The 16,191-nt window shown below is 43.7% G+C and overlaps 1 protein-coding gene across 1 annotated transcript; it reads left to right on the top strand.

Moving 5' to 3' along the window:
* Positions 1-12,102: 12,102 nt before the first annotated feature.
* On the top strand, positions 12,103-13,319 carry LOC119308076. The gene is made up of 2 exons (XM_037584189.1): positions 12,103-12,974; positions 13,071-13,319. The coding sequence occupies exons 1-2, from the start codon at positions 12,225-12,227 to the stop codon at positions 13,122-13,124; spliced, it is 804 nt and encodes a 267-aa protein (XP_037440086.1). The 5' UTR covers positions 12,103-12,224; the 3' UTR covers positions 13,125-13,319.
* The last annotated feature ends 2,872 nt before the right edge of the window (positions 13,320-16,191 follow it).

The raw sequence follows: 16,191 nt of genomic DNA, 5'->3' as shown, positions 1-16,191 counted from the left end.
TACGTACTTGGATTCTTACTTGTACATATCCAAAAAAAATTAAAAGGAACAAACAAAGATCACGTGAACAAAAAAGAGTTAAAAATGAAAAAAAGGATACATACCATGCTCCCAATTCAACATGTGTCCTCGTGGGGTGGTGCACAAATGGCGAACCTATGAACCCATCACGTAAACAACTGCCCTTGGGGAAGGCTGGTCCAAGTAGAAGAAAACCAGCTGATCCTTCTCCAACTTGTTGTCTGCAACAAACTTCCTCCAACCACTCCCATACATTGCACTCTATCTGCGCCCCTTGTGATTACAGTGTACGTCCGTTTGTTTGCCTTGAACTTCAGCCTATCTCCTGTCATCTCCTGTCAGGTTGTTGAAACGAACCCTTTCGTTGCATGGCACAACCTGTTCTGTTGAACAAAAAAGCAAAAACCCCCAAAATGAAGTAAATAATCATTGTAAAAAATTAGAAAGCATCCTAATGGTTATGAAAAAAATCATGGCCGAAAAACTGAAGTAAAAATCCCTATTATGACAGTAAGTGTGTTTCTCCTCTTTAGCCACACATGCAGAGCTTAACAAGCCGGACAAAAAAAAGATTGTAAAAAGGCACATCAATAATCAAAAGATCATGAACGTGCCTGTGCATTGAGCACTGATATAAAAAAGAGAGTCAAGCTGCTACAATCTAAAATTTAGTCTAAACTAGCATATATTACTAGGCATGACTGAACAAAACAACAAAAAATAAAAAAAGTCCACAGGAAACGAGCTACAAATCAGAAAAATGACAACGACAGGAACAAGCAACAAAAATCTACAGGAAACAACCTGCATGGGTTTGAAAATGAACATCAAACCGTGAATTCTATTAAATCTGCACACTCTGCATTCTACATTCTACCTGGGTCAAAAATGGCTAGAAAGAAAGAGATACACTGAACTCTTAAAGATGAACCAACCATATCAGTGCAAAAACATATAGTTACAAAGAGAAGACTGCTGTTAGTAAGTAAAACACTAATAAAATCACAATTTTTTTTTGCTGTTGCTAGTTAAATCATGGCCATGGTTTCTAGAAGTAAAGCCAAGCTGCAAACTTTAATAAATGATCCCTAATTTTTTAGACTTATAAACTCCCTATTATGGCAGTAAGTGTCTTTCTACTCTCTCACCACACAGGAATAGCTTGACACGCTGGATAAAAAAAATTCAATGATTCAATGTAAACAACTACCTAACTAGGGGCTCCCCTCTGCTTCAAAACTCATGGAGAGAAAAAAAGGTCAACCTTCAACAATATAGTCTGTGATGATGAGTATATACTAAAAAATAGTATCAGAAAATGAAAAAATTCAAATAAAAAAGAAACAGAGGCTTTTGAGTTACTCTTGCGTTTTTAACTCCTTCCAGAGATACATGCTGATGCCGCTTCCCCGGCTCTCGCGGTTGCAAGGGCTCAGACAAACTCTCAAACCATCTCCTGTGCACATAAAAAAGGCGTCAAACATAAATTTGTGCTAGTGAGAGGCATACATATTCAGGTAATGATTTTAGTGAGATATAAATTTATGCTAGTGAGAGGCATACATATTCAGCAAAAAAATCTGACAGAACAAATAAACATGCCCTACAACATGAATTGGATATAAATCATTATCTCCTACAGTCATAAGTTAATCTCGAGTCTGCATCATGCATTAGACAGAATCAAAACAAGTGGAGAACTAGCATGCACAATGTGTAACTAGCAGGTACAGAAATATGCCTAATTGTGGGCTGAATACCGTAACACAAACCCCGTGCATTCAGTTTGGGACCCCTGAAACTAAATTCTAGGATATCAAATATTCATTCTCTCTCTCAATTTTCCACTTATGACACACACAGAGTAAGAACAAAACAAATCTGGGTTCTGAATCACTATTGGTGCAGCAGGTCCTTGTGCTGCAAAAAGCCTACATACATTCAGGCCAAATGAACCATGGCTACTACAAACATATTTAAAAGAAAAACAAAACCAACCACAACATGCTCTATACAACATGTAGGAGATCAAGTTGTCAAAAAAAAGGAAAAAAGAATGGCTAACAGAGGTTATATACTAACAAAAGAAAGTCAAACTTATAGGAAGGCTAAAAACACATACTCCCATCTCTACAGAGGGAGCAAAAGGGAGCACTGCGCGCTACTGCGACTCGACACCTAACCCTCCTTTGTTACTTATTAGGCTCATTTTATCCGACACACACCGTAACTAGAACTAATCTGTTTCCTCGGTGCAGCGGCGTCAAAACAGTGTCAGGGGGAAGAGCGCAAAAACAATCTAAACAAGGATGGAAGTTACAGAAATGGAAATTCATTTTCAGAACGTGACTGAATCTAGCTAGAAGCAAAGGAACCATTTCATTTCTTAATCACTCTCAAAACCAGGCTCGGTTCTTCACTAAATGATCTATGTGTTTCTTCTAGGACAAGGAATAACTCACTCACCCTCAGCCGGGGACATTGCTAATCGACAAGGGAAATGCGACTGAATGCTCTCTTGAAGCAACTTCAGACACAAGGGGAATGCAAAAAGAAAACTGAATTGAAGAGAGGTGCCTCAGAAACAGAGCTTTATTTATCGTGGTAAGTGATTCTAGCTACAAGCAATGAACTGGTTCCATCCTAAATCACCACGTCGACGTGCCAATCGACGCAGTCAGCGAGAGACACTATTATGCATGAACGCACAAACGGAAATCTTAAAAAAAGTTATAAACTCTGGGGGCAATTCTCTGCTTGAAACTACTAATCAAAAACTTGATACAAACAAATAAACACGCCACTGCTAGAGAGATAAGTTCAGTAAATCATTTATCTTTGATTCCGGAGAAATAGATATGAAACATGCTACTGATTCATAGGGTTTCAGCAAAGAAAAAACTGGAAAAAAAACATGCCACTCCTAAATGATAGGTTCAGTAATCATCCTCTTGTTTTCCCCAGAGAAATGATATCAATATCCTACTGATTCGCAAAAGGTTTCAGCAAAGATCTGAAGATAAAAATCACACACAAAAAAGGGGACACCCCTACATGCCACAGCTTGAAGGAAAAGTGACACGAAAAGAATTGGCTAAAATCCTGGAGCCGATTATATGGTTGAAGCTATTAATCTATACTTGATACAAACAAAAACGACCCAAATCTCCTCGGATCTACGGTGTAGCAACAATAAACAAACAAAAAACAGATGGAAAAGAAGGTAGGGGAAACTTACTCCACCAGCAGCGGCCATCCTTTCTCGTTGGGCGTGCAGCACGTCAATCTATTCGTTGAAGAAGCCTTGGAGCTCGGCGTCTCTTCTTCCCCTGCGGAGTTCTTCCGATTTGAGACTGGGGAATGGAGAGAGACAAAGTGGACTGAGCGCTATCCGTCCCTTCCTCTCTTTAATGCGGCCAAAAAAAGAAAAGAAAAAAGGACAAAAGGCCCGCCCGAACACTTGCCCAGCCCCACAAGCAAAACGCTCACGCGGGACCGCGGTTCGACAAAAAAAACAGGAAACGGGCCGGTCCGCGCCTTAGACAGGCCTAAACAAGGGACAAAGCGCCCCAGCGCGAATCTACAAACAACCAAAGATCGAACGGTTGGGCAGTCGACTGAGACTTCGTGAAGTCTCAGTCGACTGATTTTTAGCAATTCCGTTCATTTTTTAACGATTGTCTCCATTAATTCTTAAACAACATAAATGTTTTCTGTCTCAAAACATGAACTACACATCGAGTAAATATGAAACTATTTTTGTGAAATATAAAATTATTATTTTTAATTTGGTACTCTCCCAGTTCCATAATTCTTGTCGTGGTTTTAGTTTAAATTAATTTGAGCTAAAACCACGATAATTAATTTGAACTAAAACCACGACAAGAATTATGGAACAACGGGCTAATATATTTTTTCTATTTTTCACCTGGGGGGGGGGAGGGGGAAGTAATCCTCCCCACCTGAATTGTATTCATTTTGCCTATAGGCTTTGTAGCGTAATACATGACAGGGTTCAAGTGAACGAGAAGTATGGGGGCAGAGGTAGAAGAGATAAAGAAAAATAACACATGGCAAGGGGGACACATGTCGAGGGGGGCACAACACAGCAGGGGCACCTCTGTGCGCTCGAACTACAAAGGTGCCGAGCAACCGAGAATGTACAATACCGTGACACCACCTGTGTCATGGAGTACATTCAAAAGGTCACGCCAGTCCGAGACGACACTAGGGCACCTGTGTGCCATCGACGTAGTCGTAGTCGAAGGGCATCACCAAGCCTAACAAATTTTTGAATATATTCAAAAAAAATTCATATGTTTCTAAAAATACATGGACATTTGATAAATGATGCTTTATTACTTATAAAAGGTTTAAGCATTACACCCGGCCTCTACATAACTAAGATGCACACAACCATAACCAAGTCCAAGTTCTAAAAAATCAAAAAGGCGGGATACCAATAATCATGTGGAGACTATATATGTTGGGGAACGTTGCAGAAAATTAAAATTTTTCCTACGGTTTCACCAAGATCCATCTATGAGTTCATCTAAGCAACGAGTGATAGGAGTGCATCTACATACCCTTGTAGATCGTGAGCGGAAGCGTTCAAGAGAACGGGGATGATGGAGTCGTACTCGCCGTGATCCAAATCACTGATGACCAAGTGCTGAACGGACAGCACCTCCGCGTTCAACACACGTACAGAGCGGATGACGTCTCCTCCTTCTTGATCCAGCAAGGGGAAGGAGAGGTTGAGGAAGAAGACTCCAGCAGCAGCATGGCGGCGTGGTGGTGGTGGAGAAGCAGTACTCCGGCAGGGCTTCGCCAAGCAACCGCGGGAGGAGGAAGAGGTGTAGCAGGGGGAGGGAGGCGCCAAGACTCAGGGTGCGGCTACCCTCCCTCCCCCCTCCTTTATATAGGCCCCCAGGGGGGTGGCCGGCCCTAGAGATGGGATCTCTAGGGGGGCGACGGCCAAGGGGGGTGGAGTGCCCCCCAAGGCAAGTGGAGGCGCCCCCTCCCCTAGGGTTCCCAACCCTAGGCGCAGAGGGGAGCCCAGGAGGGCGCACCAGCCCACCAGGGGCTGGTCCCCTCCCCACTTCAGCCCACGGGGCCCTCCGGGATGGGTGGCCCACCCGGTGGACCCCCGGGACCCTTCCGGTGGTCCCGGTACAATACCGGGTGACCCCGAAACTTTCCCGATGGCCGAAACAGCACTTCCTATATATAAATCTTCACCTCCGGACTATTCCGGAACTCCTCGTGACGTTCGGGATCTCATCCGGGACTCAGAACAACATTCGGTAATCACATACAAGTCTTCCTAGTAACCCTAGCGTCACCGAACCTTAAGTGTGTAGACCCTACGGGTTCGGGAGACACGCAGACATGACCGAGACGGCTCTCCGGCCAATAACCAACAGCGGGATCTAGATACCCATGTTGGCTCCCACGTGCTCCTCGGTGATGTCATCAGATGAACCACGATGTCGAGGATTCAATCAACCCCGTATACAATTCCCTTTGTCAATAGGTACGTTACTTTGCCCGAGACTCGATCGTCGGTATCCCAATACCTCGTTCAGTCTCGTTACCGGCAAGTCACTTTACTCGTACCGTAATGCATGATCCTGTGACCAAACACTTGGTCACTTTGAGCTCATTATGATGATGCATTACCGAGTGGGCCCAGAGATACCTCTCCGTCATACGGAGTGACAAATCCCAGTCTCGATCCGTGTCAACCCAACAGACACTTTCGGAGATACCTGTAGTGCACCTTTATAGTCACCCAGTTACGTTGTGACGTTTGGTACACCCAAAGCACTCCTACGGTATCCGGGAGTTACACGATCTCATGGTCTAAGGAAAGGATACTTGACATTGGAAAAGCTCTAGCAAACGAACTACACGATCTTGTGCTATGCTTAGGATTGGGTCTTGTCCATCACATCATTCTCCTAATGATGTGATCCCGTTATCAACGACATCTGATGTCCATAGTCAGGAAACCATGACTATCTGTTGATCAACAAGCTAGTCAACTAGAGGCTTACTAGGGACATATTATGGTCTATGTATTCACACGTGTATTGCGATTTCCGGATAATACAGTTATAGCATGAATAAAGACAATTATCATGAATAAGGAAATATAATAATAACCTTTTATTATTGCCTCTAGGGCATATTTCCAACAATATAACGCCTAAGACGTAGGAGGGCCAATCCGAAGATCATGATGCCATCCATGTCGGGTAAAAGTATTCCTCACCGTGACCTCCAAAACATGTCTTAATTCTTCAGACGTTGTAGAGACAATCATAAACGGAGCGTATCGGTACATCTATAGATGACCTATAGAAGAGAAGAACTTTTATCGTTAAAAACCTTATCATTTCTACATAGCCAAAGTGACCAAATCACGACAAGTACTCCCGCCCTAAGAAGAATTCTAAAATTGTTATTGATCCCATGTAACCAGTTGCCAAAAAAAACATGAGAATGAAGATCACCAAGATTAGGCATGCCATCTCTAAGTATGAGGTACAAAAGAGAGTGAAGACCACCAAGATTAGAAAATGAGAATGTCCACTTTGGGCTTATTGTGTGGAGGATGCCCCTGGCTTTCCAAGTTTTCATTTCACAAAAGCTCGGATAGTTTTCTATCAAGATATTTGTGAGACTCGTATACTGCAAACACTCCATCCAAATATTTAGGGACATTAAAATTGAAATAAATATAAACATGTAAGATGATAAAGTATTACAAAGATGACTGCTATCTTTATTTTATTTTCAAGTTTTGTTTACTTTTATTTATATTTGGATGGAATATTTTTTAACTAAATGTCTCAAGGAAAGATTGAAAAAAAAACATCATATCTCGTTGAGGTAGTTAGATACAGTAGACAATATATTGATGAAGATTTTATAGTAAAGGTTATATAGATGAAAAAAAAATCTCACATTCCGAAATAAAATGATTTAATAATGAGGAAAAAAATACTTAGTATAAATAGGTGAAGGGTATGAACAAAACGCATTAACCAACCAAATTAAGTATCGGAGCAAATGGATATTAAACTAATAACCCCTATTTGATGAAACCACTCAAGATGATAGCCACGGTATTGTGTCCATAAATTGATTAAATGCAGTAGCAGTGTATCAGTCTAACTGTAGATAACTACATAATGAAGTATAGCTGATATCATAGATGAACAAAAGAATAATTACCCGCAAAAAAAAGAACAAAAGAATAATGAAGTAGCCCCTTGGATCGCTTGACGATAGCCTCCATTGATCAGCCTGGAGGGCGTCCCGCGTGGCGCCGATCTCGAAGGCATCCTTGAGGGCAGACACGAGGACCTCCGCGACGAACTCCAACTAGTGAACTGTGTTGGCGAGATGAGCGAGCACAACGCGCGCTGTCCTGCTCGTCCGTATTATGCATGGCCATCTGGCGCGTGGATGGCTGCTCGCACGCTTGGAGAAGTGGCAGCATCGAGTGCGTGCCCACGAACACCAGAGCCAGCAACATCTCATCCCACTCTTGGACGACGCCAATGAGGTGTTGCGGGCGAGACCAGTGTCTACGTCGAGGAGGGTAGCCCGTGTGGCATAACTGGCGAACAGGAAGGCCAGGTCCCGTAGTCGGTTGTCAAGCCTCTTGAGCCGACCTTGCACCGCTTGCCCTCCGATGATGCCATTGACTGGCTAGCCTTGTGCCTCTTGGCCGACCACCCAAATGACTAGCTGGCAGTTGTACGAGCCGACCAGCGCGCGAGTGGCCCGCAAGCTCCCCATGCACTCCCGGAGCGCGACCCATGCGTCGTCGACGGTCACCAGCGCCTTCACGAGCGTGCCCATGTCCACCTGATGGGGTGCCCATCCTGCCGTCGGTGTCTGAATGGTGATGCACAACTGGTTGAGCCAGTCCCAGTGCTCTGCCATGGTGTCATGCACCGCGGTGACCCGCTCCTCGGTCACATGCGCATCTCCTTCCGCATCGCCGCCAGTTCCGGTGTGTGGGGTGGTGAGGCATGGACGGGCGTGGTGGTCGCTTCTAGACTACTCCCTCCGTCCCATAATATAAGAACGTTTGCGTCATTAGGTCCTATAATATAAAAACGTTTTTGGCACTACACTAATATCAAAAACGTTTTTATATTATGGGACAGAGGGAGTAATATATTTGTATCACAAAAGGGCATGTCAAAGCGATGGAGAGGCCCCGTCGAATGGCTCTGCAGCAGCAGGAGCTCCCTGATGACGCCACTGCCTTTCTTTTTGACCAATGGAACCTCCTTCGACCCCAAGAAAAGAAAAGAAACGCTCATTAGCTTGAACGACACCTACTTCGGCCCCAAGAACTGAATTTTGCAATGTAGTCGATGTTGTTCATCAATTCACTCAGGAAATACATAATCATGATTTTGGAGGTATTGGACCTAAGAGAACTTGCATGCATGTACACATTGCTTGATTTGACGTTGTGAGTTGTGAGACATGATCATTAGTGTGGATAACTGCATTTATGAATGAACATGGTTATGCATTGTCACCTTGACTGAAAATATATTGGTGTTTTAATTTCCAATAAAAACACGAGTTGAAAGTCGGGTTGCTTTTAAAAACTGACGACGATGCTTTGAAGATGATACATGCATCATAGAGGTCAAAGCATCTTACAATATATGTTGATCATATCAATATAATTGAGCAATAAAAGTATGGTCTTCCCTACTAACCATGAGGACATAGGGAAAGGACGAAGTGTGACAGCAGGAAATTCAGTAGTGGAAGGAGGAACCAAGAGGCCGAAGACAGTGACAGTGATGATCCCGATGAGCAATTCAGTGATAGTGACTATGACATATAGAGTGAAGATGATGAATTATATGAAAGGAATGTAGATCATGCCGAGAAGGATGGATTAATTCATGAGGAAGTGAAGACCAAGTTGTACAAGGAAGATGAGCCAATTTTTTTTTCCTGTTCTCAAGCTTCCAGAAGAAGACGGGAACATGAAATTCAACTTCTAACCATTTATCAATGTTGTAGACATGGAGAAATCAGATTTCAAGCATGGCATGAGTTTCAGAACAATTGAGAAGATTTGGCAAGCCATCTCTGAGTACGAGGTACAAAAGAGAGTGAAGATCACCAAGACTAGAAATGAGAATGTCTACTTTGGGCTCTTGTGTGGACGGACGCACCTGGCTTTCCAAGTGTTCATTTGACAAAAGGTCAGATAGTTATCTAATGTAAAACATATGTTGGTGAACACACATGTGAGAAGATATAGAATGTGAAAGAGATGACTGCTCCTTATCTCACAAAGAAATGTGTGCAAAAAACATTTGTCCTGCTGAAGATGATCTTGCACTTTTTTTTCACACAGCCTTCTGCGGATGGTTTGTTTTTTGCTAGGGAAGTAAACCGAGACCCATTTAATCCATGTATGGTCTAATAGTTCAATCATGTTTTTTCCGAAGAGAATGAACAATCAAGCTAGCTAAAGCTAACTAAACGGGACTTGCGGGCACCCTTCATTTGTCTTTTACACCCCTAGTTTTTGCACCGAGATGTGTGCAATAACAATATTTGTTTCCACAAGGCAATGCTAAAAAAGAAATATTCCTCCTTGCTTGGAATCACATGTTTCCAAATGTTCATTCTATTAATGGACTAGCATTTTGAGATTTCGAAAATCAACTTGAACTAGAAGAACACCCGTGCGTTGCAACGGGGCCACATTAAATTTAAGAGTTCAATATCAATTATGTTAATATTACATTTAATATTCTCATACATATCAAGTGACATTGGCGACCTTTTTACCATCAAATTCTCACACACACTCTCTCCCTCCCTCCTTCTCACTCTCTCTCCCCCTCTCCCTCTCTCTCTCTCTCTAACACACACATATCCATCTTATTGGATACGGGACCATAATCCATTTATTTCACACGCACACGCGCTAGTGCATAACAATATGGATTATAAAACAGGTTCAAGGTAGTAACAAAGATTCTTCTCATGCATTAATAAACAAATGTTCTGCACTGAAGACAAGATAAACAATTCCCAAAGTGCATCAGAGCATCACAGAACATTACTGGCAAGATAAATGCACGATGTACCGGAACTGCTCGGATGAACCGGAACAGAGCCAACATATATCATCCTAGACAAACGCAACATCAACCATTTACCTTGGTACTTTAGGGACCGATAGGAGGATACATGTAAAAGCGCTTATTGCCTGCGAATCCACAGTCAGAGAGAGAAATTGGAACCCATTCCCATCACCAACTGATAAAGAAAGCATGTAAGAAAATTGATATCGGGCCAACTTGGATCTTCGGTGATTGTCCGCCGATATGGAGAATTTAGGAGGGTGGGTGCAGGGAGTGGCCTTGTGGATGATGGATGGAGGCGCGAAGGGATGTGGTCGCCGGAAGGTCGAAAGCGGAGAGGGTCGGGCACGTTAGGTGGAGCCGGTGGTGCGCGACAACCGGAGGCGGCCCAATCGTGGGCGGCGAACCGACGATAGCCTCGGCCCATCTCTCGACGCAGCGAAGATAGAGAGGGCGGCACTACCGATGCTCGAGGCCGCCGCTCGGCACCATCTACATCGAGGGGAAAGAGAGGCGAGAAAGCGATAGGGTGATGCGGGGCTAGGGATTGAGAAGGAGGGTGGGGGTGTGCGATTTGAATGGATGGTTCTGCCCACCGTTTTCTTGTACGTGGCGGTGGAGACGGCGGCGTCCAGCCATGCAGGCGAGGCATGGGTCGAGCCGGGCACACGGCGAGGTGCAGTAGCAGAGGCGGGGGCGATTTTTTGCTACTGAGATGCATGGTGTGGGATTGATCGTTCATATTCTCTTTTCCTTTTTAACGGGAGATGGATGCGATTTTTTCACGAGGGGAGAGATGCGACCACGTACAGACTCCATAATAAATTAATTAGGTCCATAACGGGAATTCTTTATAATGCGTTAAGATTTACGTGTTAGTTTTCTTAATAAAGAAATGCACTGATGTAGGGATCGATTGATTCGGGTAAGAAAAGATAGATTTGTGATCTTTTGTATGTTAGAAAATTAGTGGTTTGTAAGGAAAGAGTGGAGAGAAAAAGAACCAATGCGACCACGTATAGATTCCATAATAAATTGATTAGGTCCATAACGGGATTTGTTTACAATGCGTTAAGATTTACGTGTTAGTTTTCTTAATAAAGAAATGCACTGATGTAGGGCGCGATTGGTTCGGGTAAGGAAAGATAGATTCGTGATCTTTTGTATGTTAAGAAATTATTGGTTTGCAAGGAAAGAGTGGAGAGAAAAAGAACCAGTGGAGGTGGGAGGAGGACAAAAATAAACCGTACGAGGCTACCAACTGCTCCATTAGGAGTAGAGATTGTTTGTGAAAATAACATGCGACGACGACTTAGCGAGCGGATCCCCTTAAAAAAGACATAGCGAGCAGATTCCCTTAAAACTGGTAGGAATGGATACGATTGATGACGTTGATAAATAGTGGTGAATGTTGGCCTAATTTACTATCATCATGCATGGAAACGAATCATCAAGAAAAAGAATACTTCCTATTACTACACTCATAGGAAGCTTCCTAATCTCTGCTACCAAACAGTTTCTCCCCAAACAAGGAAGGAAAGTTATGGACATGATTCGAAAGGAAACAAACGTTATGAAGATTAATTAATTTAGATTTGATCTTTAGAGATTGATTGTGATTGATTCTTTTACATAAAGACATTACTAAATAATTTGCGACAGTATAAAAAGTTCTGATTCGTTCAGTTTTTTTTGTTGTGTGAGAGGGTGAAGTGAAAATAAACCGATGAAGTGGGGGAGGTAACGAAAAAAATCTACGACGGTTAACCTACGAAAAAAACCCGAACGAAAGTGGTGGAACGAAAAAAACCTGAAAGCGAGACTACCAACTGCTCCATTAGAAGTAGAGACTAGGGCGAGAAGGGCTGCCTTGTTGCGGTAGCGGAGGGAGCACGCTACCCCTCCTGTTCTGGCTGGTGGGCCCATCCCCTGCAGCCGGATCTGCCAGGCGCCGCTCGCTGCTCCTCCAACCTTTCTTTCCTCTCCTCCCCAAGAATTCTCACCTCCGGCCTCACACTCGCAGCGAGAGAGAGAGAGACGAGCGGAGCGGCGGCCATGGCGCGAGAGCTGAGCAAGGAGAACCTGGAGTTGGTCCTCATGCAGGCCATGATGGCCGCCAAGAACGTGCGCACGCAACGCGACCGCCTCCTGGAGCTCCACCGCCGCCTGGAGCGCCACCGGGCCGCCCCCGCCCCCACCCCTGCCGACGCCGAGGCCAGGCTCGGGCAGATCGCCTCGGACGTCTTCAAGGTCTACTACCTCGGCCTGGATCCCGGCGCCAGGATGCTCTCAGTCTGCCTCGACACCGCCGTCAAGAACCGCGCCGTCTCCGCCGTCAACATCGCCTTCGCACTCCTGCCCGACGAGCAGCTCTACGACGCGCTGCTCGCGCAGAAGCTCCCGGCCCGCCCCACCACCCAGCCCCAGGCCATCGCCCGCGTCGAGTCCGCCATCTTGGCCGTCAAGATGCTCGAGGAGCACCACCTCCCGCGCTGCGTCGAGTGCCTCGTCGGCGGCCAGGCCCCCGTCCCCGGCAAGCCCCGCGACCCGGTCGCCGCCGCCACCGAGAGCCTCGCCAAGGCCGATCTGTCCGACGACCCGGACGCCACCGCCAAGACCCGTCACGTAGCCAGCGACGGCGACGTGGACAAGGCGCTCGACTACCTGTGCCGCGCAAACCGGATCACGGCCCTCGCCATCAAGCACATCGACCTCGCCGTCGCCGTCCTCTCCCGCTTCCTCGACCGCAAGGAGCTCGCCCGCCTCGCCAAGTTGACAGACCGTGGCGCCTACCTAGGAGTTGAGGTCCGCTACCTTCCTCTTTTCTTCCTTCCTCCCTACTTCCCTAGGTGTACCGGCGGCACGAGCATCAATCTGACAGTCCGATTCATCTCACTGCAGATTAGCCAGCCCACTACTTCACCTGATCCATCGACGCCGTCGACATGGGACTGAAGGGTGGTGGGATCCCTTTTGAAGCCATGCTCCTCCTATCACTCATTTAATTACTTCATCTATCATCTTCAATCCATATATATGCAGACTTGTGGTTTCAGTTCAGTTTTGTCAGATTTATTCAGTGCTATGCTACTACTATCTGTGTTTAACTAAATCCTGGGAGGCCGTGGCAATTTATGTTACTACCTCTCTCTTAGTTTACAGGGCGTGCGTGTACCCCTAAGTCGTCAACTTGACCAACCTAATACAAGTCATATATTACAAAAAATATACCAATATAAACTTCAGATGTTCTATTTTCAAAAGATATAATTTTTGTGTTATATAGTTTATATTAGGGTGATAAAATTGGCAACCTAAGTATACGCGTAGGACTTGTAAACTGAGACGGAGGGAGTAGCTTCATCTATTAGGGGTAATCAATGTAGTAGTGTAATGTTGAACTGCATCTTATCTATGGGACGATCAAATCGAATCGCGGGAGGTATCTTAATTAATCAGCTTCATCTGTCGTACTAGTACAATGTCGTAGCTGCATCTTGTTCATGGATGATCAAATTGAATTGCATGACAAAATGGTGATTTCGGGCGTGTTATAATCATGTTTTGTGATGCCACTTTTTTATTCCGGTCTTATACTCCTAGCAAGGATAGCAAGATCTCTTAATGGCGTGCATCCCCCATTTGGGAATCGTGTTTTCTTCTGCATGGTGTTTGTGATGATCCATATATAGTCACCAACATCTTTGTAATTTTCCTACATGCTGGTTATCTTGGACGGGAAGCATTGACCAGGCACGATTTGCTTGATTTCCCCGTTAATTCAGACCTTCTGCTTCTGCATTGTGTTATTTTAGAATGAGGTAAACACCCGGCCTATTCTGCCTTGTGTTATTATGTGTGGTGTGCTGATGTCCTTAATTAGTTTGAATCACTCTATCAGTCGCTCTGTTCATCTATGCTCTCTAGTTCATGTAACCTTTTGATATCACTTCAGTTGGGCCAGTTTATTCTGCTGCTAATATCTGTGTTTAATACTTTAATTTCGGGAGAACCATGACTATCTTCATTAGGGGTAATGTTGATATGCATCTTATCTGTGGGACAACCGAATGGAGTTGCAGTTTCAGCGCATGTGAAAATTGGGATTTTGGACAAGCTACAACCATGTGTCTGGGATGGCATTTGCTTTGATCATAGGATAGTAATCTGGATTAATGTTGTTTGCATCCTCAGTTGCTATTTTTGTAAATGTTCATTCCTTAATCTTGTTCTGCATGGCGTAAGAGTTATATATGTCCTTTATGGTTGTGAATTGTGATAACTGATCCACAGTCACTGAGAAACTCATGATGGACTGCATCCTACATTTGCTGGTTGTTTGGGAGGATGCATGAGGCACATTATGATGACCCTTTTCCAGCATGTTTAGTAATCTGCTCCTCATATTGTTTAGTATGTAATCTTCTCCTCATGTACACTTACGGTTGTACATGCGCAAGAAATTTACACTTATCTTAGCTGCATCTAATTTCTGGACAATTCAATCAAATTGAACATGACAAAATTGGGATTTCCAACGTGCTACTGTCTGTTTTAATCATGTTTTGTGATGCCATTTTATTTTGTTCCGATCACGTGATAGCCATCTATACTAATGAAGTGCATTCCCAGTTTATGAATCGTGTTTCTTCTGCATGCTCCTCCTATCAGTCGTTTAGTTCATGCAACCTTATGATTCTTCTGCATGCTCCTCCTATCTCAGTCGTTTAGTACATGCAACCTTATGATTTCAGTTCAGTTGGTTCAGTCAGATTACTTTGCTGCTATGGTACTACTGATTGTTTAATTAGTTTGTGGATGGCCAGTGGCAGTTTATCTTAGCTTCCTAAGTAATCAATGTAGTAGTGTAGTGTTGAACTGCATCTTATCTGTGGGACGACCAATCTATATGGTACTCCCTCCGTTCCACAATACATATGCCTTCCATTTGTCAAAATATAGATGTATCTAGACATGTTTTAGTATATAAGTACATCCATTTTTGGACAAATGAAAGTCAAGTATTTTGGAACGGAGGGAGTACTAGTGAGGTGTCGTAGTTGCATCTTATTCGTGGACGATCGAATCGAATCGCATTGACAAAATTGGGATTTTGGACGTGCTACTACTGTTTTCTAATAATCATGTTCTGTGATGCCATATTTCTGTTCGGATCCTAGCTTCCAGCCCCAATTTGTGAATCATGTTTCTTCTGCGTGGAGTGTGCTTGCTGCCCCTACTGATTCATGTTCATCCAGCATGTTTGGTAACCTTGTGCCTCATGTTATTATGTGCGGTGCCCTCATGTCCCTACTGATTCTTTCAAAAAGAATTGGGAGGGAAAACCATCGTACGTATATGACCTGGAACACACATACTCACGGTCATGTAGGATTGATGTGAGGAGCGAAAAGTATTTGCATTCATTTTCACATATCTGTAGAAACAAGAAGATATCTGGAGATATCTAACAATGGCTGAATATTTCTGTTCCTTGTAGAATGTGGCACTGCACTATGCTAATTTCTGTTCCTTGTAGAATGTGGCACTGTACTATGCTACAAACTAGTGCAATTTTGTGAGTTCCTTGTTTTGTTTCTGAAGACCAAGGGCACTTCCCAAAAATGACACTTGTTTAACTTATCTGTCCAAGAAATTCAAAACAAAAAACATTTTGCATTCTCAAAATCATCTTTTGTCACCAAAGAAATTGTCTTTAAATTTGCCTTTAAAAAAAGGAATTTCTTTTCTGCTAGTGCTGATTGACTTAGCTATCGACAAGTCATTATCAGTCAATTTACTTCATTTATGATGATCTCTAACTAGTCAATTATGCAGACTTATGTTTTCATTTCAGTTTGATCAAACTAATATGTTGTTCTGCTCACATCTGAACTTTTTTGTTAGCAAACATGGATGTGGGTTCCACATGCGTGCAAAATTTTGTGATGAAATTACATTCATAGAACTCTAGGCACAAAAAACAAAATTGGTGATCCAAAATGCTTTCGAAAACAAAATA

Source organism: Triticum dicoccoides, chromosome 1B, assembly GCF_002162155.2.
Source record: "Triticum dicoccoides isolate Atlit2015 ecotype Zavitan chromosome 1B, WEW_v2.0, whole genome shotgun sequence".
Taxonomy (NCBI): domain Eukaryota; kingdom Viridiplantae; phylum Streptophyta; class Magnoliopsida; order Poales; family Poaceae; genus Triticum; species Triticum dicoccoides.
This window is presented reverse-complemented; position numbering and strand designations above follow the sequence as displayed.

What these genes read in the sequence shown, in the direction of transcription:
- LOC119308076 (XM_037584189.1), top strand. Translation starts at nt 12,225, where the DNA reads ATGGCGCGAGAGCTGAGCAAGGAGAACCTGGAGTTGGTCCTCATGCAG. An exon ending in GCGCCTACCTAGGAGTTGAG is followed by an intron (nt 12,975 to 13,070) that starts GTCCGCTACCTT and finishes ATCTCACTGCAG; the next exon opens with ATTAGCCAGCCCACTACTTC.